The following is a 24,180-nucleotide window of genomic DNA, read 5'->3' on the forward strand; positions in this document are numbered from 1 at the left end:
TTTGGAAATTATTAAATAGATAATGAATTAATAAAACATGAATTGTACTTACCTCTGTATAATTGAATATTCACTGAGAAAGAAATAATTACCGTGAGTCATTCAATTGCCGACGTGCCGCGAGTCTACTGCGGGTGTATGTGCTGTGTAGTGTTTCGGTAAGAAGTAAACAAAGCCACTTGCACGCGGTGCGCTCTCTCAAGGTCTCCCCTGCGGAGCGCATGCGTCTCATAATTGCATCTTATACTGCACTATACCGAGCCTTGACGAATTGTCATGTCAAATATAAATATGTCACATAATGTGCAACAGATTAGTCTTCAAATATCGAAAAGGAGGACATGTAGGAGGACACTTTTCGAGGGAGGACAGAATTTACAAAAGAAGGACTGTCCTCCCTAAAGGAGGACGGTTGGTCACCTTAGTAAATAACTTATGATTTATGGTTTTGATTACTAGACAAAGATTATAGAGACATCAGTTGTGACTTTAGACAAATCGGTGAATTAATAATTGTACTTATAAGATCAGAATTGTGCTGTAAAGATCAGAAGCCACTTTGTATCTTTTTGCTTATTTTTCTATTTTTTCCCTTTCTTACACTTTTAATTAATCAATTTTATTTATAGCCAGAAAGGCTTGAAATCAAGTTACAAATACTATTTAAAATTGGCATTAAAGGTTTAATAAATATTAATTTATTAATATTAAACATTACTAATTTAATATCAATATTTGATCTTACATAATACTTAAATCCCCAATGCACTGGTTTATTACTAAAAACCTTTTTTTTTTATTAAAATAAAACAAAAAACAAAAAAATGTCCTGCACTTTTAGCTTACTTTGATATTTCTTTTTTGTTCATTTTGCATTGTTTTTATGATTCTAAATAACGTTGGCCAAAGATATGTGTAATGGAAAGATACGGTACATCTCTCCAATTCTGCTTTCAATCTTTTACACACACACACAGCCAGCCAGCATGTTTTGATTTAGGGTAGTGGCAAAACAAAATCAACAGAAACATCTTCTCATACTTTCTGGCTTGGAAAAGGCAAGTTTTATTTGCAGGACTACTTTCTTCCATAGTTATCAAGGACAATAAACCTACACACGAACGCGATGGCGAATTTCGCAAAAAGTGCCGAATCTCTCCCATTTCGAGCCGCAGCCTCCATTTTAAACCTCCCTTCCTTGTTTTCGCTGCAAGCAAAAAGTTTTGGCGCCAAAAAAAGAAGTTCCTCTAGCGGACGGCTGACCAATTCGGTACAGGAAAAGTTGGTAAAGAGGCGGGCCCTGATTTAGGTCGCCTCCAATCGCTTTCGGCGCTTGCCGCCGCCGCTCTCTCGCGCCCTTAAAGAGTGAGCTTTAAAGGACAGAGTTTTTAGCCAATCGTCACATGTCCTGCTGCCCTTGAGCCAATGGCAGCGCGCAAAGCGCATCGCGTAACTGCCGGCGAATCCAGGAGAATTTTTTTTTATTCCTTTTTGCCGCGAAAACGCCTCCCAGAGTTCTAGCGAGCGACCGAGTCGTTCTGCGAGGGGTTTTTCTCTCTCTCTCTACAGCTGCAGAGGCAGGTGAGAGGCGCTGGGGTCAGGGGCTGTTTGTATGCCTTTGGGTCGATCTTGGGCTGCTGCTTAACCAGAGTTCAGGAGAAGCGATGTTCATGAGTGACCCGTCATTTCTGAAACTACGTTTCTCCAAGCATTTCTTGTATATCCCAAAGTCAACTTTCGCACAACTCCCATCCTTTCCCAACTGTGATGGTAATTTGTAGAAGTATCACAGATGGCGGGGTCGATTGAATCAAAGTTGGCTGGTTATAATGTGGCCTTCAATATTTGAGGGGCTGCCATAGAGAGGAGGGAGGATCAGGCTATTTTTCCAAAGCACCCGAAGGCCAGACAAGGAATAATGGATGGAAACTGAGCAAGGAGAGATTCAGCCTAGAAATAAGGAGGGAATTTCTGACAGTGAGAACAATCAACCAATGGAATAGAAGTTGCCTTCGGAAGTTGTGGGGGCTTCATCACTTGAGACTTTCAAGAAGAGATTGGACTACCATCTGTCAGAAATGGTGTAGGGTCTCCTGCTTGAATCGAGGGTTGGACTAGATGACCTTTACGGTCCCTTCCAACTCTGTTAATCTGTTAAAGGACAATTCCTGCCTGCAGAAAAAGCAAGTGGAGGGGGGGGATGGTTCCGGGCCGTTGAGATGATCTTGAAGGTGTAACCAGTGGCCTCTTAAAAGGCAAGTTGGGAGGAGTTACTCTATATGGATGTGAAACGCAGGACTGTGTATTTAAGGTGGAAGGATAGAGGATTTCACGGGCAGGACTAGATCATGGGACAACACTTGGAACGGGATAGTGATGGTTACTAATAATAGGTATTCTCCATAGTTCATGGGATGTCCCGGAAATGAGATGATAGGCTTTATATTTTTCAGCTTAAAAACACAGATCTCCCGTTATCAGTTATAGGGAACTTGAGGCTCTGGTCCTGTTGCTGATTTACATCGCCTGCCTATCCATCCATCTGCAAGGTGACTCATGTGGCTCTAATTATAATTATTGGGAGTTATTGCTTTGCAACAGAAAATCATAACCCACCTCTGCCAGAGAGAAAGGGGGAAATGATGCAAAAGAAGATTCTGTCTTCTGTAAAACCTGTAGGGTAGACATTTTGTACATGCTCAGAAGTATTTTTCCTGATATTTTAAATTGGATCTCTAGCTTAATTGTACTTATTAAATTGAATGCTGCCAACTTCCAGCTGCTCTAGACTTAAGTTATGAAATCTATATTTGTAATGCATCTTATTAGTATCTTTCAGCTCCATTCTCCTTTTTCCCACTCCAGAGAATCAGCATGTCTGGTTTTGATGACCCTGGCATTTTCTATAGTGATAGCTTTGGTGGAGACCCAGTTACAGATGAAGGGCAAGTTCGAAAGTCCCAGCTGCAGAAACGCTTCAAAGAATTTTTGAGGCAGTATCGCATTGGAACAGACCGGACTGGCTTCTCTTTCAAATACAGGTGCCCTTTCTCTTTTGGAAAACTTAAACAGCTGTTTATAGCATTTTAAATTGAAATATCTTTGAAGTGTTGGCAAGTATATCAAAATAAGATCACTTGCCCTAGAGCACTGATGGCTAACCTTTTTCTAAAGGTGTGCCAAAAGTGTGTCTGTGTGCATGCCATCGCACGCACGTGCCCACCCACCTGCACATGCGCATGCAGCCCCCTGCGAGGGGGGGTCGCCCTTCCCAGAGCCTTTCTTGAAGCCTGGGGAGTGCGAAAACAGCCTCCTTCAGGGAGCAGGGGGAGGCTGTTTTCGCCCTCCCTAGGCTTTAGGAAAGCCTCCGGAACCTGAGGAAGGCAAAAAACAGGCACAACAGGCTAACCAGAAGTTCAGGAATCAACTTTTAGTTTGCTTGTTGGGCTGGTTTTTTTGCCCTCCACAGGCTTCAGGAAAGCCTCCGGAGCCTGGGGAAGGCCAAAAATGGCCCAACAGGCCAAGCAGAAGTTCGGATGAACTTCTGGTTGGCCCATTGGGCCTGTTTTTCATCCCCTCTAGGCTCCAGAGGCTTTCCTGAAGCTCGGGGAGGGTGAAAACGGCCTCCCCCAGCCCTCTGGAAGGTTGAAAATCAGCTGGTTGGCACGCACATGTGCGGTGGAGCTGAGGGCTGCTGTGCGGGCAAATATGGCTCCTCGTGCCCATCCACCTGAGTATGTCCGTGTGGCCCCCTGCACGTAGGGGGGAGATTTTCGGAGTCTGGTGAGGGCGAAAACAGGTTCCTCCAGCCTTCCAGAAGGCCGAAAACCAGCTGACTGGTGCGCGCATGTGGGGCGGAGCTGAGGGCTGCTTTGCCAGCAAATATGGCTCCAGGTACCACCTGTGGCACGCGTGCCATAGTTTCATCATCACGGCCCTAGAGTTCTGTAGCTTTGTACATAGTTGTGAATGTTATTCCAATAAATATATTCATGGGTCTCTTTTTTTTCCCTCCCACTATATTGAAAGAGATGAGCTCAAACGTCATTATAATGTTGGACAATATTGGATTGAGGTGGAGATAGAAGATTTGGCAAGCTTTGATGAAGATCTGGCAAACTACATATACAAGCAGCCTGTGGAGCATCTTCAGCTGGTACCTATATGCAGCATGGGAGAATTATGTGGGAGGTTGCAGTTAGAGTATGGAATGATGCCCTGTAGAGATTCAGACTGCTGGTCCATCTAGCTTAATATCGATGACAGCAACTCTTCTGGGTTTCAAACTGGAATCTTTTATTGCTCAGTTAGAAATGTGGACTACTCTCCCTGAGGTTTTCTGCCTGTAAAGACTGTTATGTAACTGAACTATCCCCTTTCTACCTTTTTTATGTATAAGTATTCAGCAGTATTATTAACTAGCTATGCCCTATTCTTCTTACTCCAATTGTTACTTTCCTAACTGAAACTTAATGTTCTATGATTAGACTACTTTTCATCTATTTCTATCCAATTGGGCATTCTTCTTTTCTTCTTTAAGAAAGGGCAAATGCCTTTCTTCCTATATTTTAAGCAATTTCATTTCTTTCTTAGCTGGAAGAAGCTGCAAAAGAGGTAGCTGATGAAGTAACACGTCCTCGGCCAGCAGGAGAAGAGACTCTTCAGGATATTCAAGTTATGCTCAGATCAGATGCAAATCCATCCAACATCCGAAATCTCAAGGTGAGTTTGACCCTCAGCCTTATGAGCTATGGCTGATTTCATAAAGCTAAACAGAGTCAGACCTGCTTAGTGTTTGAAGAGAAAGGTCCCAGGAAATTGCAGATCTGTAGCCAGGGATATCACAGGGTATGGTAAATCAGAAATATGGCACCCACATAGATATAATCAAATCAAAAACCCAATTTTTATGTGCATTTCTCTTAAGACCACCATCTTTAATTTTTTTTACTACACTCTGCCGAAACCCCTGTTTGTAGTTTACTTTGAGAGATAAAGAAAACCCTGGAAGAACCAAATGGCAAACCATTTCCATTCTGTTTCTAAGAAAAGTTGTGAAGAAGCTCAATTTAAAATAGGTTATTTTAAATTGAGGTTGGAGCTATAGTCTTGTCGAATTAATGAAGGTTCCCTCTGCATTTGCCAACATTGCTGTAGAATTCTAATAAAAATATCTATTAGCTTAATTTTGCCAATAAGATAAAATGATTTGTCTTTCCCGTTTATTGTTTAGAATTTCTTTATATTGATGGCTGCCTTAAGGAATCTTTGTAGCTGTGATCTGTTTACAGTTTAAAGAAAAGTTATATCAAAACTACCCTTTATTTTTGTGGAGAGACAGTTTGATATAGTGGTTACAATGCTGTCTTATAAAGTCTGAGTTCTAGTCCAGCTTTAGACATAAAAACCAGCTGGATGACTTTAGACCAGACATTCTCTCAGCCCAACCCATTTCACAGAGCTGTGTGAAAAAAGAGAAGGAAGATTGAGAATGTTTGCTGCCTTGAATTTCTTTTAAAAGCAGAATAAAAATCTTAAAAACTAGTTCAACACCAACTTTTATCTCATCAGATGCTTTGTACCACAAAAATAATATTTATTTTCTTTGTTGTACCTAGCCATTAATTGCAATAAAGTACGCACACATATTTCTTGTGAGGGCAACTTAATTGCCTCCAGGTACCTCTCAATCCTTTGAAAAAATCAGAAGACGTCAAAGTAATTGGACATTATGGAAGAGGCCTTTATGCACACACAGAATCTTCTGGCTATTCCAGATGTTGGAGGAGGTGGCTGCAGATGAAACCATAGTGAAATACAAAGCATTGCAGATATTTTACAGTGGGAAACAAGGAACTTGTGGCTTCAGAAAGGAGATTCAAAGGAACATTTCATTCCGAAGTTCATTTAAATGTAGATCCTAGGAGCCCTTTGTTCTTGGGTTGCAATAAATAATATATGTATAACATGTTTTTACATGCCTCATTCTGTATTTCTGTATCTCCTACAAATTGGAATATTATATTATGAACACCTTGTAATGACTGTGCAAAAGAGATCTGGATTTGTGGATCTTTGAATGCTCTGTGTGTATGTATGTCATGACGGTTGTAATTTCTCCTCCTTTGTTTTGAAGTCTGAACAGATGTCACATTTGGTGAAGATCCCAGGAATCATTATTGCTGCAACTCCTGTGAGAGCAAAAGCAACCAAGATCACTATCCAATGCCGCACTTGCCGGAATGTAATACCTAACATAGCTTTACGTCCAGGCCTGGAAGGATATGCTCTCCCTCGGAAGTGCAACACGTAAGGGAACGGGTTCAAATCTTAGTGAAATTTATTTGAGTAAGACACACATAATTATGACACATGTGATTATATTGCTTTGCATTTGTTTACCAAGGATTCCTATATGTACTTTCTCAATTGCATGCCCTATTAAGCTTCATTGGAATTATTCTCAAATAATTTGCCTAAGACAGGAGTGTCCAAAGTTGGCAACTTTAAGACTTGTGGACTTCAACTCCCAGAATTCCCCAGCCAGCTCTGCTGGCTGGGGAATTCTGGGAGTTGAAGTCCACAAGTCTTAAAGTTGCCAACTTTGGACACCCCTGGCCTAAGATTATATAGCCTTTGTTATATTTGTCTCCATGCCATTCAGATATTTGGATTAATTCCTATTAGCCACAAACAACTTAGTAAAAGTTTGGGAGAGTTCTAGTGCAAAAACATTTAGAAGATGCTTGCTTGGTTAAGATTATACAGAGCTTTGAGGGGGAAAAAAAATCTTGGATAAAACCTGTAATTTGATTTGAAGTCTGCACAGATCAGTTAAAAACAGTGTTTTTCTGTACCCCGGAAAGATTAAAATGTATCTAATACCTGAACTGAGTTCATTAAAAAAAAAAAGAACTCTGAATTTCCAAACAAGGTGATATCCAAAAGAAAATTAAGAGCAAGGAAGCAACTTCGTTCGGTCTTAATGCAGTGTAGTGATGAAATATGAGATTGAACACTACAACACTGGCAGTGAAGTGGCTGGTATTGTTTAATTAGCTAAATCTTAATACAACTGCAGGAATTTGGGTTAAAGTTTAGAGACTATGTGTTCCATTTGCATCTAAGCTACACAGATTCAAGGTTTATTTTAGAAAACCATGGACAAATTTGATACCCATAGTATTGGTATTTCCAAAATTTGTAACACTGAAGAGAATGATTGAGACAGACATTATAAAATAGTAAAACTATTCCCATTTTACCTGCACTGTTTTCTTTTCACTTCAGGGAACAGACTAACCTAGCAAAATGTCCTTTGGATCCATATTTCATTGTTCCGGACAAGTGTAAATGTGTGGATTTCCAGACATTGAAGCTTCAAGAGTCTCCTGATGCTGTTCCTCATGGAGAGTTGCCTCGGCACATGCAGCTCTATTGTGACAGGTGATGCCTCTGGATTCTTCAGCAGGATAAGACTTGTTGTGGTGCAACAAGAGACTCAAACAAGTAGAAAAACCCAAACACAATATGTTGTATCCATGGTTATAACCTTTAGATGCTGGTGTGACCGTTCATGTTCATGCTTAAGACAGAATTTGGTTGTTTCAATACATGGAAATGGAAAACCGAATTAGCTAAAAATATACATGGGCATAAATACAGTTGTTAGTGGCACTTATGCATGTTATGTGGTCCTCAAGGCCTTTGTAAGCAGACAGCACCTGCTATTAGCAATAATCATAGACAGCGTTCAAGAGTTACCCTTTTTGTTCCATTTTAAATTGCTTTTTCTTCCTTCCTTACTCTTAATTTTCCAGATATCTGTGTGACAAAGTTGTCCCTGGGAACAGAGCTACAATCATAGGCGTTTACTCAATCAAAAAAGCAGGCCTCACAAAGATCAAGAGCCGGAACAACGTTGGAGTTGGCATCCGGAGCTCCTACATCCGAGTGGTGGGAATCCAAGTAGACACCGAAGGCTCAGGTGAAGCTTTAATTTGGAAGCCTGGGTCTTATATGAGATTTTGAGTCATGCCATACTTTTTTTGCACTCCTTTTCATTTGACTAGGGAACATGCTGGTCAAAAGAGAACTTGTGTTATTTTGACCTGAGAATTACGGACTCTGACTCTTATCTATTCTGCCTTTCTGATGTAGTCCATATCATATTGAAACCAATATTAATCCAGGGACTTAAAAGACTTTTTAATACAAATGATTGGTGGCATTTCTCAAAATAGTCATATCGCATGTCAACAGTACTTTATTAGTATGGCTGATAAGGTATTACATAAGTTTTTTTTTTTGTTAGAATTATATCAGAACTAGCAGCACGAAGCCGAGTCCTAGTCTCGATAAACCCTTTTTATTTAATTTACAGTGAATTCCTCTCCAGCAAAGTCCCAGCCCACAATCTTTCAAGATAGTTCACAATTACCAACCTTTATCACGCTTGGAGAGTGGCCAGGCCCATATCTTTCAGACGCCTCAATACTTGGCAAGAATGCAGGAATGAACTAATTGTCTCCTGCAAACACCCTTTCGCTCCTTTTTTATTCCCTATGGGAGGGACCATTCACCATCCACCTGTGGCTTTATTCCCAAGTCGACCCTTGTTTCTTAGCTGTTCCCTTTATCTGGCAACTCTGCGCATGCGCACACTAGGAACAGGCTCCAGCTGTTTGTCTGCCTCACTGATGTCTGACTCCGAAGGCAGCTGATAACTGTCAGACGGCCTTGGCCCCATTTCTACCTCCGACGCAGAGCACTTATCGCAGCCTTCCCCAGACTCCGAGACTGGCCCATGTTCATCCCCAACCTCCTCACTGTCCGAATCTGTTGCCAGCTCCACTGTCCATTGGTGGGCCACAAGAACAACCCTGCAAACGAGTTTGCGTGCTTATGCTAGTGATGAGAGAATTCCCCTAACCTTTCAATATTTGTCTGTTTTTCTCTAGGGCGCACTGTCACTGGCTCCGTGACACCTCAGGAAGAGGAGGAGTTTCGGCATTTGGCTTCCATGCCCAATATTTATGATATGATTGCCAAAAGCATTGCTCCTTCCATCTATGGTAGTAATGATATCAAGAAGGCAATTGCATGCATGCTTTTTGGAGGTTCTCGAAAGAGGTAATTGGCAAGAGAGGTAAAGGGGTATCATTAAGAAAGGAAGTCATACAGGCTTGTGCTTGTTTTATCTTACTGTGATGCAGCCTTTTCATATACTTAAGATTTTCCTTACTTTATCATAACTATTCCTGGGAAAGAAAATAGTGCTGTTTACCCAGCAGCACATGAAAAGGAAAGAGCAGCTATCTGTTTACATTTTTTTTTAATTGAGCTAGAATGGAAGGGGAAAAGTATTTCTACCTCTGCTCCATTTCCAATTCCCTTTGGGCTTTGATGTTCTTAATAACTACTTTTAGGCAGCCTCTAAAGGGAAAAATATCTCAAAATAGCAAATTTGAGTGATTATTGTTGGCAAATGGACCCAAAACAGTCTTTCAGAGAAAGGTGCATCAGCATGGTTGAATGAGCACCAGAATTTTTGTTTATGTTTTTAACTACCGTTTCTCTAAGATTTTGGTCTCAGGGTCCCTTAACTTTCTTAAAACTAATTTTTCAAAACGAACGTTGGTTTCTGTAGGTTAGAACAATCAGTATTTTCTGCATGAGAAATTTAAACAGAACAATTTTGAAATTTTAGTTGGTTTTGCAAACCACATGAAGGGTCTCTGCACTTCCTGGAGTTCCCAGACCATCCTTTGAGAATCACTGAGCTAGACAATGAAAGCTTGTTGGATAGAATGATAAACATTATTCCCTAATGGACAGGTAATTCTGTGACCTAAATGTTTCTGAAGTGAATCCCCTGCTGCTCTTGCCATGAGATGTTAGAATCAGCAACATTTGAAGATTCAAGTTTTCCCACCTCTGCTGTTACAACTTGTAGAATGCTGGAAGAAAGCATACCTGGCTGGAATCAGATAGGAGAAGTTCTGTTAGAAAAATCTCAGCAGGTTCAATTCATGATGAGGCTTGTTTGATATTTGGGGATTAATGAAATGTTAATAAGGAGTGCAGAATGCCTGTTTGCAAAGCTCCAAGCAATTACCCCAGCTGTTTCCTAGTCACTTCGGTGATATTTTAATTTCATAGGGAGGGGCTTTCTAACAAACAGTTCATATTCAGTCTCTGATCTCTTGCTCTCAATTTACAGACTTCCAGATGGGTTAACACGTAGAGGGGATATTAATTTGCTCATGATGGGAGACCCCGGAACTGCCAAGTCTCAGCTCTTAAAGTTTGTAGAAAGATGTTCACCCATAGGAGTAAGTAACTTGTAGGGCAGTTATGTACCTGATCCATAGGCACATCATTTTAATTATTAAAATTATACGTTGTCATTCCACGAATTTAAAAGCTCATTCATCTTGTTTTCTGATTTTGTCACATAAACTCTAAATAATGCCGATATTGGAGTTTGTCTTGTTTCAGAAGTCTGCTTGTTGACTTGTCCATGGAAAATTGGGTGGTATGATGTGAGGGATGAAAAGATAAACTTGGGAAAAACTGCTGATTGCATGGTGCCTTTCTAAGATTGATAACAATCCTGACTGAGTTACTTATAGCTGAATAATCAAAGACTAATAATAATGTATGTCAAATACAAGAGGAATGAAGAGTTGAAGGTAGAATCCTTAATACCGGTTTTTTTCGGACTATAAGACACACCAGAGTATAAGATGCACCATAATTTTGAAGAGGTAAATTTTAAAAAAAGTTTTTGCACTCCGCAGGCTTCCCAAACCCTCTGCACATCTCGTTTTTTGCAAAAAAAAAAAAAAAAAGGGGGGGGGGGCATGCAGAGCTTTGAGAGGCTTGTAGAGTGCTGCTGGGGGGGGGCAAAAACGAGGCAAAAAAAAGGGCATGCAGAGGCTTTGGGAGGCTGGTAGAATGCTCCTGGGGGGGGAGCCTTTTTTATTTTGCTCATTTTTGCCCTCCCCAGCCCCCAGATCACCTTGCAAGCCTCCCAAACCCTCTGCATGTCCATTTTTGCAAAGGAGGCGCGATTTCAGTTGGCCAAAAATGCTGTTTCAGTGTATAAGATGCATCCAGATTTTCACCCTTTTGGGAGGGTGGGAGGAAGTGTGTCTTATACACCGAAAAATATGGTAAATTTTATGTTTAAGTCAAGAATTTATATTTGGCTAATGTGGAAGCTCCAGGCCTTTGTAATTGTAGTGCCTTAAATGGTAAAAGTGAAGACATGGATGTTACATAGTGAGCTAGTTTGATGTAGTGTTAAAAGGGACTGACCAAGAAACCAGGAGACTCAGTTCCAGTCTTCTGTTAGGTCTTAAAAATTGGCTGGGTGATTTGGGGTCTATCACACTCAGCCCAGCCTTCCTCATAGGGTTATTGTGGGAAAAGTATGACACAGTGTATTAGTTATGCTTATCATCTTGAGTTATGCATAAAAAGGCAGCTTGAATCTACAAATCTACAATTTGTCCCTTAAAAGAAAGTCAAGGTCCGAATTATGTTTCATAATATAAATTTAAGTTCTAGAAAGGCACATTCCACATTAATGGAGAAATTTAAATGGGAAATCATTTCAGAATTAGCAGCTTTTTTTTCTCCTTTCGCTATCAAGCAGAAGTTCTGGCTTGTAGAATATTTGAGTAGCATTACATGGTCTCCTTTCCCCCCCCCCCCCCCCCCATTTTTCAGGTCTATACTTCAGGGAAAGGCAGCAGTGCAGCTGGTCTGACTGCCTCAGTGATCAGAGACGCAGCTACACGGAGCTTCTTTGTAGAAGGTGGAGCCATGGTCTTGGCTGATGGAGGAGTGGTTTGCATTGACGAGTTTGACAAGGTACAGATGGAAGGGTTAGCAAAAACCTCTGTTGTAATACTGCCAAGAAATGTGTGTGAGGTGTGTGTATGTCTTTTGATGGGGCTTTAAGATTGGAATACAGTTGGTTCTTGCTTAACAATCAGTCACTTAGCAAATGTCTTCTGGAGATTCTCAGTCATCCAGGTGTTGTCGCCTGCCAGCAGACAAACAGCTGGAGCCTGTTCCCTGTGCGCATGCACAGAGTTGCCAGATGAATGGAACAGCTAAGGAACCAGGGTCGACTTGGGAGTAAGGCCACACGTGGACAGTGAATGGCCCCTCTCATAGGGAATAAGAGAGGAATGAAAGGGGAGGGGAGTTTGCAAGAGACAATTCTCTTTGCTTAATTGGTTCATGACTCTCCGAGACTCCTTGCCAAGTTTTGAAGATATCAGCCTGGCAACTCTCCAAGCCAGATAAGGTCTGTGACTGTAAATTCTCCCTCAAAAGACTTTGCTGGATATGAATGAGAGGAATTCATGGTAACTTAATAAAATTGGACTTTTTGTCGGGATAAGGAGTCAGCTTTGTGGTTTGGGGGAAGCCTAGGTCAGAACACCAGGTCATGGTTGTCCCAAAGGTGCTTTTTTTTTTCTCAAGAGACAACTGGACTTCTTTAGTTTTCTTTGAAGACTTTTATCCAATTGGAGCTGAAGAAGCTTGGATGAAAAGTGAAACATCTTCAAAGAAAAACCACAAAGTCCAGTTGTCTCTTGGGGGAAAAAAAGTACCTTGGGACATTCGCTTAGCAACAGTTCAAAGTTACAATGGATCTCCCCAACGCTATTTATAACTCAGTTTTGAAGTACCAACAGTCATGCACACCTGCACACCCATGGTGCTTGGTAGTTGACTCACATTTACAGGCATTTGGAACATCCTATGCCAGTTTCTGGCATTTACTTTGGTTTTCAGCAAAAAGTGTATAATAGGTTTGTTAATGACCATGATGTTTGTTTTAACAACTGCCGAAAAATGGTCATAAAATCAGATGTAGTTACATGGTGACCCATTGAACAATCACTATGACCTATGATTGTATTTGAGCTCACAATTATGGTGATCAGTCTAGGACCAGGGGTGTCCAAACTTGGGAACTTTAAGACTTGTGGACTTCAACTCCCAGAATTCCCCAGCCAGCCATGCTGGCTGGGGAATTCTGGGAGTTGAAGTCCACAAGTCTTAAAGTTCCCAAGTTTGGACACCCCTGGTCTAGGACTGTGCATGGTAAGTTTACATCATATTAAGAAGACAGCTTTATATAAACATAGGCATTCATTTTTAAAAAAAATGGAGAATAGTAAAACTCCTGTAATTCAAGAAACCCCAAACCAGCTTAACCTCAAAAATGTATTCATTTAATTTGTGCTGAAAGTGAGCTACCGACTTAACTGTGGATACCAACTTTCATAAAACAACACACTATTGACTATTGCTTTGAATGTTATTTTTGAAACTTTTAACAAAATGATATTATTTTCTTCTATATATATGGAAATTTGACCTGCTGTTTTCCCCTCTTCTTTGAAAAAGATGCGTGAAGATGATAGAGTGGCCATCCATGAAGCTATGGAGCAGCAGACCATCTCCATTGCCAAGGTGAACTTAGCGTACCAGCTTCTGAGAAATCCTCACAGTTATTTTTCTTCCAGTGCATTTTCTTTTGTTCATTTACAAATGAGTATGGCTTTAAACCAGGAACTATTGATTTCTGACCAAGGATGACATTGGGTAAATTGCAAAGGGGGTGGGGGAATGCACAGTAGCAAGTAGGTGACTCCAAAGCATGAAATGGACCATTCTGCTGACTTACTTGCCTGAAGCCTTTTATGCATTCGTACAAGCTTCTGGAAATCCATTGCAGAGCAATTAGATTCTCAGTTGATCTTACCTGAAAATAACTGTAAAACTTTACAGTGAGAAATAACTCGAAGGAACTGAAGATCAAAAGTTGTTTATCACAAAAGATAAGGGTTAGGAGAGAAGCCGGTGAGTCCAAAGGCTTTATTTAGCAAATAGGCTGGGGGCTGTTCAAGCCAGCCTTAAAATATCAAATGAGATTGTGTTTGTTCTTCCTAAATGCTTCATTTGTTCATCCTGTTCAGGACCACAGTGAGCATAACTGTAACATTATGCAATTGTAACAGTGGGCAGAGAAAAAAAAATGTTTATTCTTTCTTGTGTTGTAAAGTTTAAAGTAGGAAGTGAGTATTTTTAACGTTTTACAGAGGCTTAAGGTTCCCATTTGGTCCCTAACACTGACAATAATTAAATAGGTTCAGCTTTTGTATAGAGTGTCTCGCTGTGGGTCATTGATTATAAATTATTACATGTTTTTTATAGAACATGATGAGGAAATTGATTGCATCTTACTTTAACTTTCAGTTTTCTAAACCTTAGGCCCAGTACTGTAAGAATCTGCATAAGTCCCATCATTTTGACTGTACTACATGCTGGTTAATACAGGTTTTTCCTTTGTACAATCATATAGGCTGGTATCACCACTACTCTAAATTCACGCTGCTCTGTGTTAGCGGCTGCAAACTCCGTGTTTGGACGCTGGGATGAAACTAAAGGAGACGAAAACATAGACTTCATGCCCACCATTCTGTCCCGATTTGATATGATCTTCATTGTCAAAGATGAGCACAATGAGGAAAGAGACATGGTGGGTTGTTCAAATAGCCCAGTATAACGTGGGAGAGGGTGTGTGGGAAACTCTTTTTTTTAAAACTCTACAAACAATGGTACAAAGGCTTGATTTTGTGAAAGCCTATATTCTATTTCTTTTATATAACAGAATACTTCCAAAAGAAGGGTTAGATAAGGAGTGCAATTCTATACTCTATGTAACCATTCTAGAAAATTTAGCCAATATTTTACACTTCCTTATAAAACAAAGCTAGCATTCAGAAGGTAGAAAGTATTTTGCAAATTTAGATCCTATTGTATTCAAATATTATCTGCCCTGGAAAGTATTGTAAAACTGTTTATAAATTCTAAAAGATTATAGACTGTGCTTTCATAATTATACTTACTCAAGATTAGCATAACCGTAATCCATTTAATCAATTTTTCTATGTTCACATGATATAGTTCCTAACTACATATGAATGAGTCCAATAAACTTTGATTGCCTAGCTTGTGACTCTGTTGTATAAACATACCCTAAATTGCCCTTTAAAGATTATATAAAGGGTGGAATAAGATATAATAACCCTTTACTACTGTAAAAAGAGCAGTCAGTGCTTTTTTAAAGGAATGATAATGGCAGATCTCTTGCAGACTTCAAAACAGCATGCCAAAGTGATAAAGCCATTGCACTAATAGTAAGTGCAATACAATACAATACAATAGTAGAGTTGGAAGGGACCTTGGAGGTCTTCTAGTCCAACCCCCTGCCTAGGCAGGAAACCCTATACCGTTTCAGACAAATAGCTATCCAACATCTTCTTAAAGACTTCCAGTGTTGGGGCATTCACAACTTCTGGAGGCAAGCTGTTCCACTGATTAATTGTTCTCACTGTCAGGAAATTTCTCCTCAGTTCTAAGTTGCTTCTCTCCTTGATTAGTTTCCACCCATTGCTTCTTGTTCTACCCTCAGGTGCTTTGGAGAATAGTTTGACTCCCTCTTCTTTGTGGCAACCTCTGAGATATTGGAATAATGCTATCATGTCTCCCCTAGTCCTTCTTTCTCTTAAGCTAAACATACCCAGTTCCTGCAACCGTTCTTCATATGTTTTAGTCTCCAGTCCCCTAATCATCTTTGTTGCTCTTCTCTGCACTCTTTCTAGAGTCTCCACATCTTTTTTACATCGTGGCGACCAGAACTGAATGCAGTATTCCAAGTGTGGCCTTACCAAGGCATTATAAAGTGGTATTAACACTTCACGTGATCTTGATTCTATCCCTCTGTTGATGCAGCCTAGAACTGTGTTGGCTTTTTTGGCAGCTGCTGCACACTGCTGGCTCATATTTAAATGGTTGTCCACTAGGACTCCAAGATCCCTTTCACAGTTACTACTACTGAGTAAGGTATCACCTATACTGTACCTGTGCATTCCGTTTTTGTTGCCTAAATGTAGAACCTTACTCTTTTCACCATTGAATTTCATTTTATTAGATAGTGCCCAATGTTCAAGTTTGTCAAGATCCTTCTGTATCTTAAGCCTATCTTCTGGAGTGTTGGCTATTCCTGCCAGCTTGGTATCATCTGCAAATTTGATGAGTTCCCCATTTATTCCCTCATCCAAATCATTGATGAAGATGTTGAAGAGTACTGGGCCTAAAACAGAGCCTTGCAGAAGGACGTTTCAGTGGGTTTTTTTCCCCTTCTGGTTAATTTGTTATTTGTTGTTTCCTAGACCCTGGCCAAGCATGTGATGTCACTACATGTAAGTGCCTTAACCCAGACACAGGCAGTTGAGGGTGAGATTGAGCTTCATAAACTGAAGAAGATGATTGCCTACTGCAGAGCGTGAGTAAGATGACTATAGCAATAATTACTTGGAAAGAGAGGTGGAAACCTTTCAAGCATGCTTCAGATTAATAAAAGCTAGGCTTTGCTTTGGTTCTAGAGATTCAAAAGGTCTTCAGCTCAGTGCTGAAGCAAAATCAACATTTCCTTCACTCTGACTTGAGGGCCATTGTGACATTTCAGCAGCAAAAAATGCCATCCCTCAAGTGCCTCTAATGTAGTGTTCCACATTAAGGAGTGTAGGAGAGAAGCCCACTAAACTATTCTTAATAAGTTTCATGATGCTATAAGCTTCCAAAAGATGCTAGAGAAGAAAAGGCATATCATTAGGAAATCACTTTAGAACATCCATTTTCATTTCATAAATTGAGCAGCCTGGAGGCTAAGTTCATATATTATATTAAGGTGCTCTACCAGTGGTTTGTTTAATAAGCCACAGTGAATGTATTCACACAACATCCTGACCTACATTATAACTTGTGTTAACAAATTTGGTTTGTGACTGTGCCATAAGAATTAAAAATTTGGTAAGACGAAATGATCTCGTATTCATGTGGTGTATGTGTACGTGTGTGTATTTGTGTGTGTGTGTGTGTGGTAAGATTTTTATTTGTTCCCATAGGAAATGTGGTCCTCGCCTCTCTGCAGAAGCTGCAGAGAAATTGAAGAACCGCTATATCCTTATGCGCAGTGGTGCCCGCGAACATGAAAGAGAAAGCGACCATCGCTCCAACATTCCCATTACAGTAAGGTAAGGGGAAATATTTATATGGGTTTCAAGTGAGGAACTAAATAATGGTTATTTAGTACAGAAACTGTACAGAACAGTCCCTCTGTACAGTTTCTGATTATCTCGTGTCATTAGGCAAGAAGGTTCATGTTATTTTTCAGGACAGTTTTCTAGCCGGTAAGCATACATAAGGATGTGCAAAGCCTTCTGTGCACAAACTGTCCCATGCACAAAAAACTGGTTTGGCCAATGACTGAACCGAAACCTGCATGTCTAGGGATAGAGGGGGAAATTGTCCTGCCATGATAATAAACTAAATGTCAATCAGAATTCAAGGCATAGCTTTCATTGAAGTTCCAATTTAATCAAAGACATGTTGGTACAAACTGTGGAAACCCGAATCTGAAAGCGTCCTGGGTTTCCACCCAGTTGAAAGTTCATGATCCTGTCCCCACACCCACAAGTCCATCACATGGTCCAATCTTCCTCTGCCACGCTGGCATTTCCACCCATCTAGTTCCGGTCAGGTGCAGAGGTGTGGAAACAAAGAATGACCTTAGGCTTCTAGAAAGGAATGTTTTATTTTAACAACAACACATTCTACTCCTTACTATCCCCCCGTCCAATTCCCCACTAATGAAAGGGCATAGTAAAGAAAGAGAGAGAGAGAGAGAGAGAGAGAGAGAGAGAGAGAGAGAGAGAGAGTGGCAGGCCAAAGATCATAAAAGGAATATAATTGCCGGCCTGACACTCGGAGTGTTTTGATCTGTACGTGAGTGGTTTTGGTATTTGGAGAGCAGAGGAAGTGAAGAATGTTGGCAGCTGGGAGGATGATGGAAAGATACTAGGAAGATGGAGGGGAAGCATGATGGACTATATACTACATTAGAATTTTGAATTGAGAATATCGGGGTGAATAGATCAGCGGGGATAGGTCACATTAAAATCTGCTGAGATGAGAAGATGGGGATGCACATAATAACCTTGCTCTACTTATTTCAATTCTGTTTCATCTGGAATCACAGCAGATAATGCAAAACCATAAGAATACGACAGTTTGTTCCAGGTTCAAAACATTTTTGCCATTTCGTGCACCCTGCTAGATACACGTAAATCAGAAAGTCTGGGGGCAACTTTTCAGACTAACAAATGTTATTAAAAGGCATAAAGTTTTATGAACTTGAGGTCTTCCTATCTGATGCATCCTGCAATGTCTGGTTTCACATATTACCACTGGAAATTTGAATACAATGAGCATTTGAACTTACATTATGAGTTGTAATGTTTTTCCAAAAACTATATATCTTCTTGTTTCAGCACTTTTGAGACCTGCATTGCACTGATGTCTTGTTAATAGAAGTGCATATAAAATCCAGATTAAATAGAAGGTGTTTGCCTTGATTCAGGAAGTTGGAATTATTTCCTAAAATGAAGAAAAAGACTAGAGAAAGAACTTGAGTTTGAATAGACAGGCTGAAATGATCCTTGTCCAAATTTAATTTCCAGTTAATATTTCTATTGATTTAATGCTTCACCCTCTTTCTTTTTTGTTTTATGCTTTTAAAGACTTCTGGTTATTTCTTCCATTTATTTTATATTATTTTAATGGAGCTTTTTCATTCATTCCATGCAGGCAGCTGGAGGCCATTGTGCGAATAGCAGAATCCCTGAGTAAGATGAAGCTCCAACCTTTTGCTACTGAGGCAGACATTGAAGAAGCCCTGCGGCTCTTCCAGGTGTCTACACTTGATGCGGCTTTGTCAGGCAACCTCTCAGGTGAGTTTCACCAAGGAAATGCATGTGGCTTGTGCAGTACAAGGGAGTTCATTGACCAGGGATTACATGTGTTGATAATCTGACTCTCAAAGATAATGGTACATTGCTTTTTTCCCCCTCAGCATTCAGGCTAGCTGGACTTCGAAAAATTAAGATTATGGAGTATATAGGAGAATGAGATCTGGAGTATTTGCCTCAAATCTTCCTTCCGCTGTGATTTTTTGTTAGCAGCTAAGAGCCTGAATACAATTGAGGCAGTGTGTAATGATATAAATAAATTTAATTTCTTGGCTGTCATCTCCATCTGCAATATCATCTTTACCTTAAGCATTGCTGTAAGGAAAAAGTCTGCAGTAATATATATGAAATTGTTTAGAGACACTAACATGCTGAACATATAATTATATCTGATTGAATTTAATAAAGGAACTCTTAGGAGACACAAAAATAAATGGTATGAACCTTCCACTTCAATTGTATTAAATTCCAGTTTATTTAAACTGTCGAAATCCAACAGAACAACTCATGCTGATACAAAATGTACTGTTACAAATTTTGACTAGATCAGATATCAAAGATTTGAACAATTTATTTCTATAAAGAAATGTGTGTCCCGTGTTAATTTGCAATATGCCCTCTCTGCAGGAGTAGAAGGCTTCACTACTCAGGAAGACCAAGAGATGCTGTCTCGCATTGAGAAGCAGCTCAAGCGTCGCTTTGCCATTGGCTCCCAAGTATCTGAGCACAGCATCATCCAGGATTTTGTGAAGCAAGTAAGTTACCAGAGAGAGAGGGGGGGGCAGTTGGAAGTGCTCTCTTACCTGTTGACAAATCACCTGTACTTGAAGTCCGTGAAAGTAACACGAATGAAGAAGTTTATGTGCAGTTTATCAAGAAGATACAGAAACCCCTAGAATGTGCGGCATTGGTTGTCTGACCAAGTTGCAAGATGTGCAGATCTAATTACCATTTTTTTTCGCACTATAAGACTGGACCATAAGACACACATTAGCTTTAGAGGAGGAAAACAAGGGAGGGGGAAATCTGCCTCCCAGCATCCATCCGGTATTATTCTGGCTTGCACCAAACAGCTTGGTCAGTTTCAGCACGTCATCGCAGCCCCAGCACGTGGCTTGTCAGGGCTCTCCTCCGTTGCGCCCACCATCAGTCAACTGAGCTGAGCTGCTGCTGCTGCTGGGAAACACTGGAGCCTTTGCTGCCGAGCAGCTGATTGGCAGTTGGATTGGCCTCCTGGAATACTGCTGGTCAGCTATTCTAGGCAGCAGGGATCGCTGCCGCCGCCTGTCGCCACCATTCACCATCTAGGTGATTCCCACTGCCTAGAACAGCTGATCAGCGGTATTCACCCACTTTTTTTGGGGGGGGGAGTGCGTCTTATAGTACAAAAAATGCAGTAGTTTTAGTAGAAGGAAGTGTGCTTCAGCCCACCATAATGTTTATTCATCACTGTTCTAGAACAGCTTTCCCTGTCCTTTGACCCAAGGATTGTGAGAAGTGGACTTCCACGCATTTGGAAGGAAAGGATGCAAAGGGATCAGGGCTATAGGTGGAGTGCACAGAATTTTCACTTCCTAAATATATGGTATTAAACCAACAGCTGATTTAATACCATAGAAGGAGAAATAGGTCTCCCTTAGCATAGAAGATGTGCTTCCATGTTGGGAAAGATACAGTTAGTCTTTCCTTAGAAGCCATTTGAAGTTAGGACAGACACCCCACCACCACTACCCCCCGCCGGCAAAAAGGGTATTCATGACCCAGATTTAAACTTCAGACAGCTGGACCCTCTCCCCACTGCAGTCAAATGATTGCATTTGGATTGCATTTGGCAAACAAGCCCACATTTATAACTGCTTGTGGCATCCCACAGTCACGTGACCATGATTTATGTTTTTTTTTGCTGGAAAACAGCGTTTACTTCCACTTTCCAGCAGAAAACACCCACTGCGGACAATTGTTTAATGACTGCCACAAAAAGTTAAAATTGGGTCATCAGCATAACTTACAGTTAAGGGCAGAAGTTGAGATGTATCTAGAATATCCCCTAATAAACAAATCTACTGTGCTTAATTCAAAATGAAGGTGAAAACGAAGCTGTCTTATTTGCTTCTCCAATTTAGCACCATAATTTGTCCATCATTCTCCTTCAAGTTGTCATTGTCACATTTAGGTGTGTTAGTTTGCACAAAATGTCTTTTTCCCTTTTCTCTCCCTCTCAGAAATATCCTGAGCACGCCATCTACAAGGTGCTGCAGCTTATGATGCGTCGTGGTGAGATCCAGCATCGCATGCAACGCAAAGTCCTTTATCGCATCAAGTAAAATACTGTACCTCTCCTGGAATGATAAAATAGATTCGTTCTCTGTGTAATTGGAACTAAATTTTTACTACTGTTTTCTTACCTCTAACCACTGCAACACATCTTTCAGTCCAAAGAACAATAATCCGGAGTATTGCCTTATTCAGGAAGTTCAAAATGGAGACAGCATGATAATAGCTCTTGCTTTTGTTTGTTGCAATTTCCCTGTTAAAGTGTCACCTTGATATTTTGTTACAATATTAAAACCTTTTTTTTTATCCACACTAAAACTTAATAAGTAACATGTCTGCAACAAATAGAAAGTGTTTTGTTAAGAGTGTGAGGTAAGATAAAGCTGTTAAGCAGTACTGAGCTAATTTCCTCTAATGTGTTTCTGCTAACTGGGCCCTCCGATGGAAGCCTCATTGCTTGGTGTAGTAAAATTATATTGTGATCTCTTGTGACTGCCATTGAGGTCAGCGATAGATAACCAAGAAAAACCAAGAACATACGGGAAAAATAAGATCTCTCCCTTGAGAAGTTGGAGTTCCAAGGTATGTTTACACAACCTGATTTTTTGTGCTTAGGTGGCGATACTTCAATAGAAGTTAGCTGAGCAAGAGTGGAGGAGACCAGGAAACAAATATGCAGAAAGATCTATCACTGAAAGAAATTATTTCCACCATCATTCTTTCTTTGAATGTGTTAGTTAGGAATCTTTCCTCAAGAGTATAGCTGTATTTTTTTCTTCCTTTAGCCTTTTGAAGTGCAAGCCCGATTCCTTGTGGTAAGACAGTGACCATGCCTACCGTATAGTGGAAATGCCCCTCCTTTAGTTATGACCCCAAAAACCCCAGCCCAGGTTCATTTTAATTTGATTTTATTACATGCTAAATCATACTTTCCACAAGAGTGCATAAAGCAATAAATACTTCATTGGAGAAATTGCATAAACGTTTTATGTTTGCTAATATTTAACAACGAAATAACTCAAGCAGCAGCACTGCATTCTAAAAATAAAATAACAAACTAGTGCAAAGACAGTGGACACAACTATTTGAAGGCTTGAAATTGATTGTACCAACAGTTCTCTCTTAATTGATGCAAGCTATTTCTGCCCGAAACCCCTTAGGAAGATTTGCAGTAAGGAAATATCCATTTCACTCTTGAATGAGACACTCTACAAAGCCACATATTTTCTCTTGTTTTTGAACTAACACACCCAGCTGTTACAACTTGTAAATCTTGGCTTACAGTTTAGCGTTATGCTTATTATACCTGCTCAAAGCCAGTGTAAGAGCACTTCAGAATCTCTGGAGTACGTACCAAGTATCTCTTCCATTCAAGCAGGCTCAACTTTCCAGCTTGGACTCTTGGACGCTGTTTTGGAAAGTTCACACAATAAACTTTCCAAAGCCTTTGTCCCAAGGATGGAACAAAACACAGGTATTTAATACTTCAAAATGGAGAGTTTTGTTTGTAATCTCAAGTGTTCCAAAGCACATATTTTAAAGATTTACTCTGACTTAGTCTGTGATCCAAACCATAGTTGCTTAATCAAGTATGCATTAAAACCATGGTGTATCTCAGTGGATTACCCCGTCTTTTGAATTCTGTGCATCACTACCAGAAACTGCCCTCTGGAGTTTTGTTTGGTTTGCAAATTATTAGTGCTCCAATAATGGGTCACTTGGGCAACAGGGCTTCCATATGGAAATTCAGAGGTGAACCTTTATTTTCTCCTCTCATCTGATAGATAGATAGATGATAGATAAATAGATAGATAGATGATAGATAGATAGATAGATAGATAGATAGATGATAGATAGATGATAGATAGATAGATAGATAGATGATAGATAGATAGATGATAGATAGATAGATAGATGATAGATGATAGATAGATGATGATAGATAGATAGATAGATGATAGATAGATAGATGATAGATAGATAGATGATAGATAGATAGATGATAGATAGATAGATAGATAGATAGATAGATAGATAGATAGATAGATGATAGATAGATGATAGATAGGGGGGGAGAGAGAGAGAGGAGAGAGACAGTCTGTGTTATAGAATTATAGTTCTAAAGGGATGCTGTTTGGTGGGAGAAAGCCAGAAAGGCTGGCCTTTTGTTAGGCTTTTTTATAATCTTTTCTCTCTCCCTAATTTCAGCAGCCAGTAGAGGGTGCTAGAAATCCAAAATCTGCTGGCTTCATAAACAAAGTGAAGGTTCATTACTTTACCATTAAAAAAAATAACTGGCTGATGGAAGAGACCGCTTACCCTGTGCTTTTTCCTCCTCAGTGAAATGATATTGACTGAGCACTGCAGCTACAGGAGCGTAAGGTTTGGCTAATGTGTGAGAGGTGTGGCAATTTCTGAACAGTTATACTTAACTGTTATTGCCTGATAGATTTTTGGATAAATCCATTCTTCTGTTGCCAGCACTTGTTCTAAAAATGTATGATGTATTTTATATTTATTAATCAAACTAAAGGTTGTCTGACTCCATAGCGATTCTGAGCAACGTGCAATGCTAAAAATAGAACAAATGTAATATAAAAAGGATACAGTGCTGACATGCAATAGAATACACAAGCTAGTATATTTCCATAAGAGGCCCACCATAGCCCAGAACTGGGGGGGGGGGGGGCATGCTTTCAAGGTCTGTTTGACAAAGTAGGGGCCATAAGTGCTGCAACAAAGAAGACCTACTTCCTGGGTCCCATCTGATGACACTGGAACCTGGAGCACACAATTCTACATGAAGGACAGAAACTCCTTTAGCCAGGCCTTACACCATGAAGGGCTTTATTGATGATAATCAGCACCTTGATTGTACCCAGAAGCTAATAAGCAATCAGTCTGGTTCATGAAATCATAGCATTCCCATTACTGCCTATGCTGCTGCATACTGAACCAGCTGCAGCTTCTCCGCGGTCTTCAAGGGCAGCCCCATGTAGAACAC

The 24,180-nt window shown here is 40.2% G+C and overlaps 1 protein-coding gene across 1 annotated transcript; it reads left to right on the forward strand.

The window, feature by feature from the left end:
* Positions 1 to 1,404: 1,404 nt before the first annotated feature.
* On the forward strand, positions 1,405 to 22,798 carry MCM5 (minichromosome maintenance complex component 5). Its single transcript, XM_081957655.1, has 17 exons — positions 1,405 to 1,581; positions 2,866 to 3,041; positions 4,030 to 4,156; positions 4,594 to 4,722; positions 6,137 to 6,309; positions 7,291 to 7,446; positions 7,821 to 7,987; positions 8,961 to 9,132; positions 10,223 to 10,334; positions 11,737 to 11,880; positions 13,435 to 13,500; positions 14,393 to 14,569; positions 16,266 to 16,378; positions 17,001 to 17,129; positions 18,742 to 18,884; positions 19,530 to 19,657; positions 21,125 to 22,798. The coding sequence occupies exons 2-17, from the start codon at positions 2,875 to 2,877 to the stop codon at positions 21,224 to 21,226; spliced, it is 2,205 nt and encodes a 734-aa protein (XP_081813781.1). The 5' UTR covers positions 1,405 to 1,581; positions 2,866 to 2,874; the 3' UTR covers positions 21,227 to 22,798.
* The last annotated feature ends 1,382 nt before the right edge of the window (positions 22,799 to 24,180 follow it).

The sequence above is a fragment of the Natrix helvetica genome (genome assembly GCF_964273705.1).
Source record: "Natrix helvetica genome assembly, chromosome: 6".
NCBI classification, from domain to species: domain Eukaryota; kingdom Metazoa; phylum Chordata; class Lepidosauria; order Squamata; family Natricidae; genus Natrix; species Natrix helvetica.